Source organism: Nanorana parkeri, unplaced genomic scaffold, assembly GCF_000935625.1.
Source record: "Nanorana parkeri isolate BGI_ZX_2015 unplaced genomic scaffold, ASM93562v1 scaffold450, whole genome shotgun sequence".
NCBI classification, from domain to species: Eukaryota; Metazoa; Chordata; class Amphibia; order Anura; family Dicroglossidae; genus Nanorana; species Nanorana parkeri.
The window spans coordinates 986,607-1,005,975 of NW_017306718.1; the positions used below are offsets into that span (position 1 = coordinate 986,607).

Sequence of the window (19,369 nt, forward strand, 5' to 3'; positions counted from 1 at the left end):
ATCCATTGGAAAGTATTGCTTTGAGTTCAGATACTGTATGCTTTAAAGAATATGATTTTCACCTGTGAAACTCTAAAGAGAACTTAACGGAGAGTTTCATGACTAAGTGTCTGAAGAAGAAATGTTTACATATCATCCAGTCAGATTATTATTCCTTTTACCTGTACCTCCCCATAATACCTGGGTAGATAACCTTGGCACTCCAACACTGGTGAAACAACTAATCCCAGCATGCCTCTGCCTGTGGCGGTCATGCCTGTAGCTGTCAGTCTTTCAGTGCCTCATGGGACTTGCAGTTCCACACAAGCTGAAGTGCCAAGATTTTCTTCTGCTGCTATAATATAACAGTTAATGGCAACAAGAGCAGTTATTGCTGCAGATATTTAGCATCAAGAGGCTAATTTCTCATCTCTCTATAAAACAGTATTTTTCAGTCAGTATACTAATTTTAGATGGTAAAAGCAAAATTCAATAGTATTAACTATTTAAATACTCTGTTAATTGTACCAAAATATGTTCTTTATCATCTGCTACTTTCATGCCCAGGAACAGTGCAACGTTATCCAAAGCAATTCCAAATATATATTAATATCCAAATATTCATATTTAAATTTTATGCATTATATTGTTAATCTGGGCTAAACTGGTATTTGCAGACAGTGCCAGAAAAACTGTATTTGCCTTCCCTCCTTGGCACTGATTATGTTTTCTCATTTTGCAGTCAATTTACTAAAGAACTAAAGACTAATTCACTAAAGACTATTTCACTAAATTCAAGGTCATTATTAAGCTTAATAGCTTATTAGCATGAGAAAATATGAAGGCAGATGAATATTTATTTGTATGCAATTATTTTTATTTCATTCTATTGCTATATTTGCTGTACAAAATGATGCCTCAGCCCATCTAAACTTTTTCATTTTAAATTAACTAAACACATTTCAGCTGCATCAAAACATGTGCAAAGTTTTACATTTGGTTTTTGGTAGAAAGCAACAATAGCCAGTATAGAAATGCCTGTCGCCTGCCTACATGCTGTAGAGAAGGGCCCTTGTTTTCTGTGTGGAAGCTCCTCTCTTTGCAGAGGTCCAACATGCTCACTGCTAAGTCAGATCAATAGCTCCGCAATCTTTAAATCGCATGCTCCCTGCCGACTGTAGAGCTCTAGTTCTATCTCATCACATGACTGACAGGAATGTGTTTAGCTGATTTAAATGGAACGCATGATTTAGCTGTGAAAATTTACAGTAGACCTGTGAACAGAAAATATAGGCTTGCCATTGCTGGTGTCCTACTGAAAGTTCTGTTTTCCTGGCTGTTATGATGCCTCACTGACATTGGTGCCTTCTAAATCACTAGCAAGTGCTTGTTCCAGGTCATTGATTCAGGGTATTGAAGTAGGAGGGTAAGCATAATAGCCAGAAGGATGTCAAACAGTAAGAAATGACAGCCTCCACGTTTCTCTCATAACAGGTTGCTCTTAAAATAATAGTGTTATTTAGAGGCAGTGTTGGCATATTAGGGGGGATCTCAAGACAAAACAAATGTACATAGGAACACCCATCATTGATGCTTTTTGTTCTGGAGTCCGCTCTTAAAAAGTTTATGTCTAACAAAATTATTGGAAAGAGTGTAAAAGGGTTAAAAACCCCTATCATGTTCTTACTGCAATCTGGGGCACAATTGGATAGATTCCCCCTAAGTTTCTGTCCTGCCGACAATGTTTTACAGACTGGAGGTGAGGGTAACTCTCCAATGGCAACACAGTTAGAAATTAAAAATTAAAACCATTGTCAGAAAGGGAGAGGACGTGAGAGAAAATCTCTATCATGGGGCCCCGGATAGCAGTAAAAACCCCAAAACAGAGCTAATGCTTTTGGCACAGGTTTTCTTTAAACAATGCTGTTGCATCACACAGCGAAATGATAACTGAGAACGCTGAAAGTGTATGTTTTGCGTAGAGAATTTGGGCTTCCTTTGGTGTCGCACATGTAATCAGTCCTGAGGCGCTTGTCATGTGTTCTCTGCTGATAGAGAAAATCCCTGTTCAGGTTAAGCCACTCTCTGGCCAGCTCAAACTGAATGTCTATTCCTCAAAAACCTTAGGCATAGATCAAATGATCAATGAGCATGTCTCCACATATGTCATGTATTTGTTTACCTGAGGGAACACATTTATGTATCTTGGTGCATTTTTCAGTTCTTAGGGGTTTATTTATCCATTTTTACCCAATTTTCACCACAAATGCCCACATGTTCACATTGAATTTATTTAGAGCAACATGTAAATCTTGGGTGAAAGTTGGTGAAAAGATTGAGACACAGAGGCCCCTTAGTTACTCTTTCCTTACCTAAAATGTATAATTGTGTATTATAATTATTTTATAATTATGTATAATGTATAAAATGTGTAAATCAATCATTTCTATCGTGGTATTTATTTCTCTAAAAGTAAAAAAAGCTGCCTTCAGAAATACAAATGCTTCAGAATGTGTAGATCGCTCTATATTTTAACAATATATTTGAAGAGAACTAAAGTGCTATTTTCCTTTAGTGACAATGTGACATTATTTCATTTATTTTTTTTAAACTGTATGCATTAAATTATATTTTCTATATTGCTGCTAACTACAAATCTCTAGACGTGGATGCAATTGGATGAGAAATATCAAGACCTGAGCAGACAGCTGGAGTCAGTTGAGAGCAACATTCCCATTGTGGGACTTGTGGAAGAATCTGAGGAAAGACTAAAAGAAAGAATTCAGTTGTATCAGGTACGGAGAATTATATTTGATGATCACCAAGTAAAATGTTTATTATTTATTGCATTTCATTAATTGTCCATGTTTATTTTTACAATCTCCCTCTCTGTTTGTTTGGGCTTTATCTATCTTTTAATACATTCATTTTAATATCTTGACCAAGGTTGGCATTATTTCTCTGATAGCATAGCTTGAGGAACAAATTTAGATAAGCTAGCTGCCTGTTGTAGTAACAGAGGATCTGGTAGATATGTTGTAGTGCTGGAACAATAGGGATGAGGATTGGTTCTGGTGTAAAAGAAGGAGATGGTGCAAGAGAAGGCTAAAATTGAGCTGAAAATGTCAGTTTAATCCAGGCTTTACAATTAATTAGTCATGATTCTTCCTCAAAGCATTGTTTAAGTCCTAAAGCAGAGGGAGACCTATCCCCAAAAAGCTTTGGCTGTATCTGATGTTCTTGTTCAATAAAAATCATAAACAAATTTCCAAGAGAAATAACTGGTTTTACAGGCACTTCTAACCACTTATCCAGAGCTTGTTGTTGTAGGACCAGCACTCCCAAGTTTGGTGGCTTGAGAACCATGTGCATGCGCTGCTTTCTACTATTAGTCCAATTGCCTTTCAGTAGGCGTCATCTAACACCAGCTGCTTTGCACACTTATCTTATGTTATTTACCTCAGTGTTTAACATTATTATAATTACTATTAACATTTTTCATTTTGTTTGTCATCTGTGTTTAATACTTTCTTGAGCAGTATCTAAATGGACAGAGGTTGGTTGCCAATGTGTTTCGTTTTTGATAACTGTTGTTATCTAGCTATGCAGCATGCATGGTGGCAAACTAATCAGTTCTCATTGATTGTTCTTTGCAGTGCTTCAAGTCCAGCTTAGCAGAGTACCAACCAAGACTTTACCAGGTCTTGGATGATGGGAAGAGATTGCTGATGTCAATTAATTGCTCAGAGCTAGAGAGCTCACTGAATCAGGTGGGAGAGCAATGGCTGAACAGCACCAGCAAGGTTTCCAAAGAACTGAACCGACTGGAGAATATTCTCAAACACTGGACCAGGTATCACAAGCTTATAGGGTCACTCAATAAGGCCAAGTCCCAAAACTCAATGTTTATTAGTGGCATGTTTGTTTCTATTTGTTAAAAAGATTTTTGACCACAAATGTCAGGACCATTTTTTACTTTTTTTGTCATATTTCCAGTATTTTTCAGTTTCAGTTTTGAGAGTTAGTAAAATATTCCCCAAACCGTATATTTTTTAAAGTATAGTACCTATAGAATTAAAAATTGGTGTTCCTTTTTTTTTACGTTTGACAAAACTATATTTTCAATAAAAATACACTAAAATCAATATTAACATATACAAATGCACAATAACTTACAGTCTAACAAACCCCTCATGTCTCCCATTGTGCTGGAGAAACTCCTTGGTCTCCTTTTTTCCCCCGGTACCAAGCACTGTACTGAACTCATAAGTGCTCAAGAATGAGCACTTCAAAATCAGTTTTACTCGGCAGAAGATCTGTGAACATTTAAGTAATGTCCCCCACAATCTCCCCACTTTACATCCTGAAAAGTAATGCCAGCAGTAGCTGGCAGAAAAACGAATTAACATTATGAATGGAAGTGATTATCCATTCATTAAGTTTTTTTACACTCCCCAATGCTGCTACAGTCAATCGCCAGCCGCTGTGGTTTTGTTTACAGCAAGGGGGAGCTTTGTAAATCTTATAAATGGATGAGATTGGCAATTACATTTATAATTACAGGCAGCCCTGGGCACCAGATGGCTGTACATTTTTGGTTGTGCCCCTAAATTAACAGCCTCTGAAACTGCAGTAAATGTAAGGGTTACTAAGCCAGCCTTCTGCATGCAGTTTGGTTCCAACTTAACCCTTACATGCATGGCAGTAAAAGGGTTGAAGTAGATCCACGAGTGTATCTACCGCAAGGTAAACTAGGCATTTGCCTAGGGCGACACTTTCCAGGGGGCGGCAGAAAATGCTGCCCCAAACCATTGAAGCAGACAGGGCCGGACTTACCTTTGGGCATACAGGGCACTTGCCCTGTGGGCCGAGGCTGGGCGGCACAGAATCAGGCAGCAGCGGCTGCCTAATGGGGAAAACTAGGCGGCCACAAGGCCCTAAGAGCGGCTGCCTAATTAGAGAGCTGCCCGATGGAGGGGAGGGCCCAGTGAAATGTAGTCCAGCTGGCTTTGTACAGGAGGTGGAGGATAAGCAGCAGGTGGCTTGGGGCTGGCCATAGCATGTGATCTGATGGTGGGATGTCCCAGAAGCAGTCTGGGGACTGCAATGTATCCTTTTGGTACTGATGGTATTTCGAGCTGCAGGTAAGAGGAACAACACATGCATGCAAGGAAAGGGACTATGCACAGCCCACCATAGACCCCACACAGCTCTCCTGAGACCCCGTGTGCGCTGTATCCAGTGACTGACAGGTTGTGCAAAATGTCCTAAACAGGATGAGGTGGGGCCTTGGCAGCACAAAACCAAAATACACCACTTAGTAGTGCTTTTCATATATAATCCAGTTGGGAAAATTTTGTTACTGAGCTGTCCATATAATGTAAAATACTTGTATGAAAGAGCTAAATTGACCATAACATTTTGATTTCTGCTTCTAGATATAAAAATGAATCAGCCGAACTTGTTCACTGGTTGCGCTCTGCAATGGATAGACTGGATTTTTGGACTGAACAATCTGTTACTGTGCCTCAAGAGCTGGAGACAGTCAGAGATCATCTGAATGCTTTCTTGGTAAATATGTTTAACATGGTTAAGGAACTGATGTAAAGGTGCCTGCATGCATGTTTATCCTGGGCTCTCTAGGTTGCCAGGTGCCCGGAAAAATAAAGTACCCTTTGTCTGCCCTTTGTTTAAACCTGTGGCCAGTATACAAGCTGCAATCAATGCACTGGTTTGCTCTAAAACTATGTTAACTGTCTTTCTGTAATGGATAAAATGGAAAGATTAACTAATTGAATTCTTCCCTTTCGCATAGTTTTGGCTTCAACTGCACTGTGGGTTGGAACTGTTAGGGAGAGCTGGCAGTTCTGTGTAGGGAAAAATACTGATTTTTTAATTTTTTTATTTATTTTTAGTTTTAGAATTGGTAAATGGCAGTGTCCAGATTCCCATGCCATATATTTGACAATAGTTTACTCATTAGCCCTACAGATTGCCATAATTACAGTATACTGTATAACACAATTTTCCCCATAGACTTTATTGGGATTCGCCACAATTTTTCACAAACTTCAAACAAGATTCGCAAGACTGTTTATTAACTGAACTCATGCAGATTCGCTCATCCCTAATATTGGATTGGTCTACCACAATTTTCATACAGATATAATTATTAGTGACAGAACCAGATAGCATTATCCTACTGTTGGTGGAGAGATAATTTTTTGCATCCCTGACACACATGATTATATAACCATTATAAAAATGTAGGCATACATAATTATAATGCAATTGTAAAAAAACAATCAGTATTGCAGTATTGTCTCTGCATACCCATGAAATATATGAAATATATTTGCACTGTAAAATCAACTTTATTTACACAGAAATTATCCTTCAGCTTGTAACAGTTGTTGTAATTGAGAATTGCCAATAATTTGCTGTTGAAATTAAATTGAAACCTCCAATGGCTAACAAAAAAAATGTGTAATAAGCAATATAAAAAAACAAGAAATTTCCATTTTGGGTAATGCAGTAATCAGTTTGCATTTGAAAAATGATGAAGACACACTATATAGTTCACAAACTTATACAGAATTATGGAGCTAGTTAACACACTACAGTGCTTGTAACTATTTTGAGTGGCATAAAAATTACTGGTAGGATTGCCTTTTAATTGGTCATTGACGAGGCAGACACATCTATTCCTATTTAGCTGTGGAGCTCATTTACGTCTTATTTTGCTTATGTGTATGTAAACACAAGCAATTAACGTCTCTTATTTGCTCGATTTTGCTCAGTTAAATTTATAACATTAAAAGCATTTTTTTATATCAGTTTAGTTAGTGCAAAAAAAAATACCTGTTAATGTGAGAAAATTAGAGCTGTCGTGTGACTTGGGCACACTTCCTGTTTTTTTCTCAAGGAGCATAATAATCCCTCCTAGTCTTTATGTTGGACCACAGAACAATTACCCTCTATGTTGTGGAGAGGGGGAGAGATTCATTAGTATAGCAAAAGTCAACTGTGTAGCGCTGACACCGTGTTCCTGTGCTTTCAGTCCACAAAATCCTGTGTTTTGTTAGCCAACAAGAAATTAGGAGCTGAGTTAACTTTTAAAAGATCAACTGGTATTTTTTGTGCTTTAGAGGGATAAAACTTGGGGAAATGTGCAGATGCGGCACATGTTTTTTATTTCCCTTGCATACACTTTAAGCCCTCAGTCACACTGGAATCGACCCACATGTACAGCTCCGTGCTGCGCGCAGGGCCGTATCGAGCAGCTCCCGGGACGGACAGGTGCTGCGTGTGATTAGTATGCAGCCCCCATTCTTCTCTATGGGACTATGCAGCCTTACGCCCCCCCACGCTCACCTCAAATGCAGGTCCGTAGGGGTCGTGTTTTCCGGCTCGGACGCAGACAGAATCCATCCTGTCAGCGTACGAGTACACTCACCCGCACCCGCAGGGATGTGCAGGGAGGGTGAGCGTAGGGGGGCGTATGCCCGTGGGGCCGAAGCTAGCCAAAGGATCGGCCAAAGCTACGGCTAGATCCTTCGGCTGTTTCGTGAATTGACCCCTTAGTTCCTGTCCCAGTATAAGCATACGGCAAATTAAATGAGAACTCCTGAATTGCATGCATGTTCTTTGGTCATTGACTTACAGGGTTATTCACAAAGCTGCCGAAAGCAGAATAGAAAAACAGTAAAAAAAAAAAGTAGAAAAAAAAGTAAAGAACTATTGGGAGGAGCTAGCAGTGACAGCTAGCTCCCCCCAACTGTTTCCTTTTGGCCGCGACCTCACTGCCTGCTCCGCTGAGCTCTCAGTGTAATGACAGTTCAGCATCCCCTGGTTACCTCGTAACCAGGGGACGCTGAACTGTCATTACACACTGAAACTGGCGTATCCTGAGATTGTGTATACAGATTGCTGCTGATATGGGTATGCCATTCTCGTCAGGAGTCCACGCTCACAGGCAGCCTCACAGCAGACCTGAGGAGCCAGAGGAAGTGGAGAGGAGTCGGCACTGCTGTCAAAATGGAGCTGACAACAACTATACCCTGAAGGAGCGAAAGAGCCGGCTGTCAGAGTTCTCATTGTAATGACAGTTCAAGCTGAACTGTCATGAGAGCTGAGCGGAGCCAGCAGTGATATCAAGGCTGGCTCTGCTGAGCTCTCATGACAGTTTAGTGGCTGGCTCCGCTCAGCTGTCAGTAGCAGGCTTTCACCTTGGCTTAGTCGAGCACGAAGCATATGCCTTCGGCTTGACTGAGCCGCTCGGCCAACTTCGGGAGCTGTACGGGCTATAGTGAATAGCCCGTACAGCAGCCCTTCGGTTCTACTGAACCGAAGGGCTCAGGCGGCCGGAGCTAGCCGAAGGATCAGCCTGAGCTACGGATGATCCTTCGGCTAGCTTTGTGAAAAACCCCCTTAGTAAATACTAAAGCAATTGGATGAGCTTGATAACCTGACAACTAGAATTTTCAGATGTAGGCCTACCATGAAAGTCTCCTATTCTCTCCAGGTTTCCTTTAATGTGTACATCTTTATAAATACCTGTAGAAATTAGTATTTAATAAAAGTGAAGTGAGTGATTTGAAATTAACATTCTTTTTATACTGCTCTGGTAGGAATTCTCCAAAGAGGTTGATGCCAAATCCTCTCTGAAATCATCAGTACTGAGTACTGGGAACCAGCTGCTTCGACTGAAAAAAGTGGATACAGCAGCACTTCGTTCAGAACTGGCACAGATAGATAACCAGTGGACAGAGCTCCTTACTCATATCCCTGTAGTACAAGAAAAACTTCATCAGGTAAGATGGGACAGTTTATTCACTAAATAATACTGTAATACATTTTACAGGTTTAAAGGGACTTTTATTGTGTCCAAGCAGGACAAAGGGTCACCTAAATTCCCCACTTCCCGAGCAGCACATATTCACTCTTCTTTGCTTCTGCATCGCTCTGTTTGGCTGCTGGCAACAGGAAAAGGGAGCCCTATTTAAACTCCATACCAATTTGCTGAAGATTACACAAGGCTGTGTACGCCTTCCATAACCCCATGTATTAGGGCTAGATCAATCACAAGGCTTGTGTTCTTTCACAAGGAAGAAGCGGAATGAGTCACATGCTCAGCTATACCTCGATACCTGGGCCTACACCTGTCGGGTATTTTACCTTGCTTCCAGTGGCTGGGTGGGGTAGCGAAGGAAAGAAACACTGCAGCAGAGCAGAGAAAGGTGACTCTATTATTTTGCCTTGTGTGGGTAAAGGTAAGAAAACCCGTGAGAGTAATAAAGCCGGGTATCGATTTTTTTCATTCAACCTGTGGGCTGAAAGAAAAAAAAACGAACAGATTCCTCCATCAACAATTACGAGCATTGATTGAGAAATCCCCTGCTGTTTCTATTGCATTCTGACTGTGGCAGTCAGCCTCTGTCAGAATACCAGAACAGAGCCTGCAGCTGATTGGCTGCTAAGTCTGTTTGGCTGAGAATTTTTGCGACCTGTTCCTTTGATCACCTGATCGAGGGATGCCGGGTGGAGGGCTGCTGAGAGCGGCACCCACGCTGTGAATTTCAGCCAGTTCATCCAGAAAAGAAAAGGAAAGATAAAAGGCCATCCTTCCATCATCAACCTAAGACACCCAGTATAGACAGGAACTGCCACATAAACAAAGTCCTAGCAAAGTCCCAGTTTATTACATGCAAGGTACTTGTCACTGTTCTCTCATTTCTACATGCCCAGAGGAAAGGCGGAAAAACAGCAAATCAAGCTGTTTTTTTAAAAGACATTATTATGTTTGATTATATATGTTTATATGGTCATTTTTAACATGTGGGTTTGTTGCTGCATAGATGTCAATACACATAAATTAAAATATGCTCCATAGAGACTTCTATCTGTTTAAACATGTTTTAGAGATTGTTTCAAATGGTGGCTTTGGAAAAAATATAAAAAATAATATAAACAATACTAAAAGAGATATATAGGATTACATTAACACAGCATTCATACTTGGAAATCCTACGTTCCTTCCTACCTTCCCTCCTGCCTCCCTTTTTTTCTTTCTTCATTCATTCTCCCAGACTTTGTATTGTATATAAATACAGAGATACTACACATTTTACAGTGTCACAATCACACTGCATCATATGTTATGTGGCTTAGAAATTCTATTTTATTTTTAGCTGCAGATGGACAAGCTTCCATCACGTCATGCCATAACTGAAGTCATGACTTGGATTTCCCTGATGGAAAATGTAATTAAGGAAGATGAACAGAACATCAGGAATGTTGTAGGATGTGAAGCTATTCAGGAATATCTGCTGAAGTACAAGGTAATTGTAATGGGAATTGTTCTGAACCACAGAAGGGGCATCAAATCACTTTCCCATTGAACTATGTTAATAATTGTTATATTGAGTTGTATTATTATGTATTGTATTATTATATGTACATTTTCATTGACTGAAGATATTGTCATTAAATGATTGCATTTTTATACTGTGTTCCTTGAGAAGTTCAACCTCTCCTGCAGTGCTGGTTAACCACCAAAAATATAAAGGCAATCTGTTTAAACCTAAATGGTCAGAGTTATTTGGCCGTGGTTGTCCTAACAACAATGAGGTTTGGGTACAGATTATGGGATTACAAAGGAAAGGGTACCCTCAGCTACCTCTATAGCAGTTGTTCAGCTTTCAGTTAGGATGGACAAGCCCTTTAAGTCTGAACGGAGATAAATCAGTATAGCATGGTTTTCACAATATTTCTTGTTTCAGGGAAATCACTATTTGCTACCACAATTTTTCCACACTGTACCATACCTCACTTCGTGTTAGCATCCCATTTTAGTGTGTGGGCTGGTGTGAGCAAGCCCTTAAAGATGTGTGCTATATAATAGTAAAAGAGCATGAAATACAGTATTAATAAACCCAGTTCTAAGGTAAGTATACCATTAGTAAAGAAAAGTAAAACAAGATGTTAAATAGCCATGTTAAGCTGCCTGATCTATCAAAGTGACCGAGCTCTAATAAAAAAGAATGTGCGAGTGGAAGAAACTCCAGAGAAAAGAATGTGAGCATAAATCCGAAAAAATATGCAGCTTGGCATGAGGATGGCAACCAAGGACATTGTAATAAAGTACATAGGAATGTAAGAGAGACCATTTCCGCTTGACGTGTAGAGCGACCACAACTTGGCTGCTTCTTCAGGAGCACACTTGCTCCCGTCTACCTATTTTGCAGTCTGTGACCAAAGTTAGGTATGATACAGATCTGTGTTAAGCAGTTTTTTGTCCGGAGGGATGACCATGGGATATAAAACAAGAATATCCTCCCATTCCATTTCCTAAAAATAGGGATTTTATTAAATAATGTATTCTTTTACTAGAGGTTGCAGCCTATACATTAGACTTCAGTAAGTATATAAACAAGAAATGAGACCATGAAGCACCTATGACCTTAGTATAACCCTACCCATGACCCATGAGTTGATTTGCTAATATGAGTCTAACCATTCTATACGTAGGTCTTAAGGTGAGTAGTCCTCTTGCCTTTGGATCTTGGGCCAGTGCTAACCTGGTACATGTTGTGTGGATTCCCACCAGTTGCTCTGCTTTTCTTCCACAAAGCAACTATTAATGTGTCAGTACACTCCCAAACAGAAAAGCTCTAGGATGTTTTTGTCTGCAACACTTAAGTAGGGACAACATAATCTCCATTGTGTCAGGGGCAGATGTTTAGGCAGTATAATGTAATAAATCAGAAAACATTCTCCTTGCATTCAGCATTTTAGAATATCATTTGTATTTCCAGGGATTTAAGATTGACATCAATTGTAAACAGCTGACAGTCGACTTTGTGAACCAGTCGGTGCTCCAGATCAGCAGCCAGGATGTGGAAAGTAAGAGGAGCGACAAAACGGATTTTGCTGAGAAGTTGGGAGCCATGAACAGACGCTGGCAGATCCTTCAAGGGTTGATAACAGAAAAGGTAATACTACATACATCACAAATGTAAAATGTTTATGGTTTGTGATATATTTTGGTAAGATTAATATAATGTATTGCATATTAATAATTAACTTTAGTTTAATTTTTTTATGCCAGGAGGTCTATTAGTAGCTAGATAGCTTACAGGTGGTTAACTTATTTTTATTATTATTATTAGAATTAAAAAATGCCTCCAATGTGGCCCCTGTCAGTGTTTTAGAGGGCCACGCAATAGCTGTTTGTTTTCCTGTTTGAAGTGCATTGCATTGAGTTAGGCAGCCCACATTTCTGTTTTTTTACTAAAGTATTTTTTACTGCAATGCACACTGAAGAGAATGTAGGAGTGGGAGTGCCCCACCGTTGATGGCAATGAAAGTAATAGTTACTCCCACCATTGGTGTCAGTAGATGCAATAATAATCCTCAGTATTGGTGTCAATGGATGCAATAATAACCCTCTGCATTGATGCCACTGGATGCAATAATAACACCCAGCATTGGTGTCAGTGGATGCAATAATAACCCCCAGAACCGGTGTCAGTGACCACAATTATAACCTCATGCATTGGTATCATCAACAACAGTAATAAACCCCTGCATTGGTGTCAGTGACCACAATAATAACCCCGTGCATTGATGATCAGTAGCAGTGTTAAGTGCTCGTTGTGGTAACACAGAGAACATCCCAAAAGTGCAAATCTTACAGTCTATTGATCAAGCAAGTTCCCTGATATTAATTAGTCTCTTCGTTCACTAAATTAAGACAGATTCTGGTACAGTAATACCTTGGTTTACAAGTAACTTGGTTTGAGAGCGTTTTGCAAGACAAGCAAACATTTCTGAAAAATGTTGCCTTGATATACAAGCAATGTCTTGCAAGAAGAGCAAAATTCTGCAGAAAAGCACCACCGAATAAGGCTGTAGCAGTGCGAGCGATGAGTCTGTTTAACGACAACACAATGTCACATTGGATAGATTCCTTGTTATGGTTTCATGAAATGAGAAAGATTCCATTGAGTCAAGAGATAACAGTGATTCCGTTAGTGATAGTGAAAGTCGTCCTACACAATAATCCTCCTCTCTCTTGTCCCTCTCACACCGGCCACAAAAGGTACCTGTAATTGGTTTATTTTCTTTATATTTTGTACAGGTTTATATTACAGTACTGTATTGTAATCATTTTTATATGAATATTTTTGGGTTGTGGAACAAATCATCTTAATTTCCATTATTTCCTATTGGGAAATTCGCTTTGATATACAAGCGCTTTGGATTACAAGCATACTTCTGGAACGAATTATGCTCGTAAACCAAGGTATCACTGTATATATTCTAGCTGTATGTATAAATACATTTTATTATTATTTAGGGAATACACAAATACATTAAATGGTGTTTTTTATATCATCATTTTATATTGTCATACATGAAAATAAAAATACTGCACAATGTACGTTTGGCGACATTTACTTTTAACAAGTTCTTCAAATCATGAAAGAGAATTGTAATACCATATATTATGTTTACTGATCATAGTGTTCACCATGGTGTTTCTCCACAGATTCAGCTGCTAGATGGGTTGCTGGAATCTTGGACAGAATACAGGAACAGTGTGCAGAGTCTAAAATCTTGGTTTGAGAAACAAGAAAATAAACTGCAGAAATACCAGAGCATCGGAGACCAAGCTTCAGTCCAGAACAGCTTAAAAGATTGCCAGGTAAGACACCAGCCACCATGTGTTATCTTTCTGTATATTATTTGTTAATTATAAGATGAGCTTTTTTGGGTCCACAACTGATGTGCACAATTTATCTAAAAATGTGACTACATATCAAGGGCTGCTCCAACCTTTAGGCAGCCATTTCATTGTGAACCATCTGTGTGTTGTGGTGTGCTGTAACAAAATGTTTGAGGTCCATTAAAACCTTAAATGCCTTACCAAATTTGGGAGGAGCAATATGTTTTTGGTGCTTTTTATTTGTCACTAGTTTTGTTGAGCACTCTCTATTACTGGTGTTCAGGGTCAGGTGCAGGATGGCATTTTCTATAGTAGGGTAGGCACACTATTATATTGTGGTAAAGACTCTGACTGCGGTGTTTTGGTGCCATTTCATTGTGAACCATCTGTGTGTTGTGGTGTGCTGTAACAAAATGTTTGAGGTCCATTAAAACCTTAAATGCCTTACCACAATGTACAACATACTGCACATTAACTTGCATGCACTCACACACTGAAGTTCAGCAGAAGAGTCCAAATGGACCCTGAATCCTTTCACTGCCACCGACGTAAAGCTCACAGTGGAGTAGATTCACTTGCAGCGGACCAGATCAGTATGGCCTATATCATCTGCATTTTCTTCTATTATTAGCTTATGGTTGCATTAGTAAAGGATCTCCAAACTCTGCTGAACAATAATCACTGTGATCGGCAGATAGCAAGCCACTGACCGCAGCCATTTATAACAAATGTGCTGGTGTGCTGCATTAAAAATTATTATGGGGCCTTTAAAATCCGTATCACCATCTTTTCACTCTATTGATCCTGCGCTGTCAGGAAACATATGGTTTGAGAAACTTTTTACAAACTCTGAAAGCTGTTGCATAATGATAAAACAAAATTGTAAAATTACAAAAATTGTTTGGCCATATGAGGGGGAAAATGAAGGGCAGGACAACTATTACTAGCAACAGTTTCCAAAGACTTTTCATTAACATTTGTCAAATCGTGCCATCAGGAACTCGAGGGGCTTATCAAGGCCAAAGAAAAAGACGTGGAGAAGGTCGGACAGACTGGACTTTACCTGATTCATAATAAAAAAGAAAAAGTCAGTGCAATCATTATGGACACCCTTGGTGAACTTCACCAGTGCTGGGCTAATCTGGACTGCAAGGTATGTGGTTTTCTTATGCTAGCTATTATGTGGGGTTTTGTGTGTGCGGCATATTTAAAAAGCACTGTATCTGACAGTCACCAGATATTCACTGCAGGTGAATCTTACTGGTGGATGGGTTTTAAATGACAGAGATTGATTGACCACCACTGAGAAGGTTATTCACAAAGCTAACCAAAGGATCAGCCGTAGGTCCGGCTAATCCTTCAGTTTGCTTCGACTAAAGAGCTGCTGTACGGGTTATTCGCTAAAGCCCATACAGCTCCCGAAGTTGGTCGAGCCGAAGGCATATTCTTTGGCTCAACTGAGCCGAGGTGAAAGCCAAAGCGGGTCGAACGACCGGCCATTGGCCGGCCGAAAGCCTTCTAATGACAGCTGGGTGGAGCCAGCCGTCATCTCACGGCTGGCTCCGGCCACTTGCAATGACAGATCAGCGTCCACCGGTTACCAGGTAACCACGGGACACTGTACTGTCATTACAATCATTGCTCAGCAGAGCCGGCAGTGATATTACCGGCAGCTCCGCCAAGCTCTCATTGTAATGACAGCAGGTCCTGGCCAATTGGAAACAGTTGGGCTGAGCTAGCTGTCTACTTTTGTTTTTTCTACTTTTTTTTACTGTTTTTCTATTCTGCTCGGTACCACGAAGGTACCGAGCAGAATAGCCACTCGGCGGCATTCGGCTATTCACTCACTGCTGTTCGGCCCCTATGAGAATAGGCCGAACAGCAGCGAGTAGGCTGCCGGAGGCTCACTTCATTCGGCTCACTTCGTTCGGCTCACTTCGTTCGGCTCACTTCGTTCGGCTCACTTCGTTCGGCTCACTTCATTTCGGCTCACTTCGTTCGGCTCACTTCATTTCGGCTCACTTCACTTCGGGTCGGTTATTCATACAGCTGCCTTCAGCAGCTGTGTGAATAACTCTGTGAATGTTTGGTGAAGGACATATTCACTGCTTTATAAATATGCCCCTTAGTGTGTTTCTACACAGTGTGGTAAGAATAAATATGCAAAATAGACAGCTTCCTTGAAAGGTCAGTATTGAAAAATGTATAAGGTTAAAGTTCAGCTCCAACCAAAAATTTTTTTGTTTTGTTTTGAATGGCGAGGGGAAAAGGTTTTAAATGTGGAAAAAGCCAGCAGCACCCCATAATGATCCCTCAAAACAAGTGGCAAAGAAAAAGTGCCAAAATTACATTCCTCTACTGACGTGCGGGTCCAAAATTTGGGAGGAGCAATATGTTTTTGGTGCTTTTTATTTGTCACTAGTTTTGTTGAGCACTCTCTATTACTGGTGTTCAGGGTCAGGTGCAGGATGGCATTTTCTATAGTAGGGTAGGCAAACTACTGCCCTCCAGCTGTGGTGCAACTACAAATCCCATTAGGCATTGCAAGACTTTGACAGCCACAGGCATGACTCCCAGAGGCAGATGCCTGATGGCATTTGTAGTTTCACCACAGAAGGAGGGCTGGAGTTTTCCTACCCCTGGTCTATAGGATTTAAATATGGCCTGTGTTTATTTTGGTGATTTCCCTCCCTTCCTGTTCCGTCCATCATCAATCATCTACACGGGAAGCAAAGGGAAATCTTCTCAATGCTACATAGTAATAAAAACCTGAAGGAGTGGTATCTGTGTCCCCGTTGGAAAGGTTTAACAAGCATCAGACTAAAAGTTATTGGAAATCTCTCAAACGTGGACACAGCTGTAAAAACCAGCAGAAGTTCTAATTCTTCCTCATTCTAACATAACAAATAAAATAATTTTGTATGGAGATAGATTATTGTTGCAGAATTTCTCCATCATGTAAATAGCATTTTTTTGTGTATATTGAAAGTATTCATTGTGTGTGTTTTGCTGAATTGTAGGCATCATTTAAGCACCTGACCATGATGCCTTGTTATGTTCTGCACTACTGCTTCTATGAATGATACACATATGAACTATACAAACAAAGCTATAGCACAGCTTGTTGTGAATATTTGAAGAGCTCATGGTATGGTTGCTAATTTTTTTCTGCATCTGTCATGTTCATCAGAGTTAACCAAACTAGGCAAAACAATCATTCAATTTGAATCAGAATTGGCCACTGGGTGTCATTGTTCTGTAGCTAGAATGTTATAATATGTTCCCTCACTTACACCTAAACTTTTGTAAGAGAAAAAAAATTTGTTCAGTCGTGTGACTGAAGTTCCTAGCTTACATTGAGTTACAGAAGGCTCGATGTGAATTCACTTAGATGTGAGAGTTATTTTAACTGTGTTTGTTATCAGTGGTGTATTCTGGTTTGGGGCTGCCCTAGGCAAGGCAAAACTCAGGCGCCCCCCCCCCCCTAAATTTACCCCAACCCTTCCTGTTTAATACTTTTTGCGTAACCTGTCAGTCGCTGGATACAGTGCACACGCTGTATCCAGCTTTTGACATGTTCCGCTATTAGTTTAGCAAGAAAGCTGTGGTCTCAGGTGGGCTCTGCAGGATCTGTGGTGGGCTCCGCGAGGTCTGCGGTGGGCAGAGCCCACCTCAGATCCTGCACGGCCCCCTGAGACTCTGCAGAGCCCCCCACAGATCCTGCAGAGACCCTGAAGTCTGCAGGATCTCAGGGGTGCTGTGCAGGGTCTGTGGTGGGCTTTGCAGGCTGCAGAGCCCCCCAAAGGGTATTGCACAGCCCACCTGAGACTCTTTGGTGGGCTGTGCAGAATCTATGCCGGGCCCTGCCAGCACAGTTCTCTTACCTGGCACGGGAAACCCAGCCTCCACCGCTGCCTCGGTGCCCAATCGTCACATCTTCTCCGGCGGCGCCTCCCGCCTCTTCCATCGCTGTCCCAGGACTCGATGAGGACTTCTATTGGAACATCTACTCAGGCCCTGCAGATTATTTACCATATACACCCAGTTACAACACCACTGCTCCCCTTCTCTGCAGAGCATTGCACCATGTACACACCACTTTACTCATACATTGGAAAACATGACACCCAGTTACAGATCGCTGTATTGCTACCCTGCAATGTTATAGCCCACTGCACCCATACCTTGCAGAGCATAGCACCCAGTTACAGACCACTGTACCTATACTTTGCAGAGCATTGCACCAGTTACAAACCACTGCACCCATACCTTGCAGAGCATTGCACCCATTTACAGACCACTTCACCCATACCCTGCAGACCACTGCACCCAGTTACAGACCACTTTACCCATGCCCTGCAGACCATTGCACCCAGTTACAGACCACTTCACCCATACCCTGCAGACCATTGCACCCAGTTAAGGACCACTTCACCTATACCCTGCAGACCATTGCACCCAGTTAAGGACCACTTCACCTATACCCTGCAGACCATTGCACCCAGTTAAGGACCACTTCACCCATGCCCTTCAGACCATTGCACCCACCCAGTAGCAGAGCATCGCATTCCTTCTGCCGGTAGTTGTAGGGCGACTCCCTCTGTAAGATCTTCTCCTGGGTCAATCGGTAGAAGGAAGGTTGCCCCAGCTGCAGCCTCTCGCAGCTCAGCAGGCAGTCAGCCTTCTCCAGCACCAGCTCCTCCAGATAGGACCCCCCTCGCCCGCACTCCTCCCCGCAGCGCCGCCGGGCCCATAGCACCTCCTGCAGGGCCCCCCGGAGCCGGCCCTGGGCCCCGCCTCCTCCATTGCCGTCTTCAAATCCCCGCCTCCTCTGTATCCACCCCGCCTCTTCCATCTCCGCCCCCGATCTCCTCTGTCTCCGCCTCCTACCGCTCCGTCCCTGGTATCCTCCTGCTCCCCGTCCGCCGCTTCCTCCCCGTTTACATTAGGCATTCCTGCCGCCCTCCTGGAATCTGCCGCTCCAGGCAAATGCCTTGTTTGCCTCGCGGCAGATACGCCCGTTTGTTATTATAGCTCATCAAAATGTTAATTTTAAATAGATTGATACTCCATTGGTGTGGATTTGTTTTTTGTTTGTGTGCATGCAATAAGTAACTTTTTTTTTAGGAATGCTTTTTTGTGTTGAATCATTATTGTATTGCCACATCAGTTGCTTCTTTTACTACTCTTTTGCCAACAGACATGTGATACACCCTCATAATTATAGTCACTCAAAAGATAGCAGTATTTTAAAGAAAGCAAACACATTTGATGATCTTCGTGAATTGACTTTCACATGCAAAACATAGCAACGTTTGGAGGGTTATTCACAAAGCTAGCCGAAGGATCAGTCGTAGCTGCGGCTGATCCTTCAGCTAGTTTCGGCTGCCGGAGCCCTTCGGTTCAGTATAACCGAAGGGCTGCTGTACAGGCTATTCACTATAGCCCGTACAGTTCCCGAAGCTGGCCAAGCAGCTCAGCCAAGCCGAAGGCATATGCTTCGGCTCGACTGAGCCGAAGTGAAACCCGAAGTGAGGCGAGTGGAAACGAAAACTTTGCAACTGCCAGCTGGGCAGAGCCAGCCGTAATCTCATGCCTGGCTCCGCCCAGTTGCAATTACAGATCAGCCTGGGGACGCTGAACTGTCATTAAACAATGACA

General features: G+C 41.5%; 1 protein-coding gene across 1 annotated transcript in view; it reads left to right on the forward strand.

The window, feature by feature from the left end:
• Positions 1 to 19,369, forward strand: part of SYNE1 (spectrin repeat containing nuclear envelope protein 1) — a 334,610-nt gene that overhangs the window by 239,353 nt on the left and 75,888 nt on the right. Inside the window, exons 107-114 of the mRNA XM_018560335.1 lie at positions 2,643 to 2,774; positions 3,636 to 3,832; positions 5,418 to 5,550; positions 8,610 to 8,792; positions 10,170 to 10,319; positions 11,796 to 11,972; positions 13,532 to 13,687; positions 14,706 to 14,861. Coding sequence (XP_018415837.1) covers positions 2,643 to 2,774; positions 3,636 to 3,832; positions 5,418 to 5,550; positions 8,610 to 8,792; positions 10,170 to 10,319; positions 11,796 to 11,972; positions 13,532 to 13,687; positions 14,706 to 14,861 — 1,284 coding nt within the window. The remainder of the gene's footprint in view (positions 1 to 2,642; positions 2,775 to 3,635; positions 3,833 to 5,417; positions 5,551 to 8,609; positions 8,793 to 10,169; positions 10,320 to 11,795; positions 11,973 to 13,531; positions 13,688 to 14,705; positions 14,862 to 19,369) is intronic.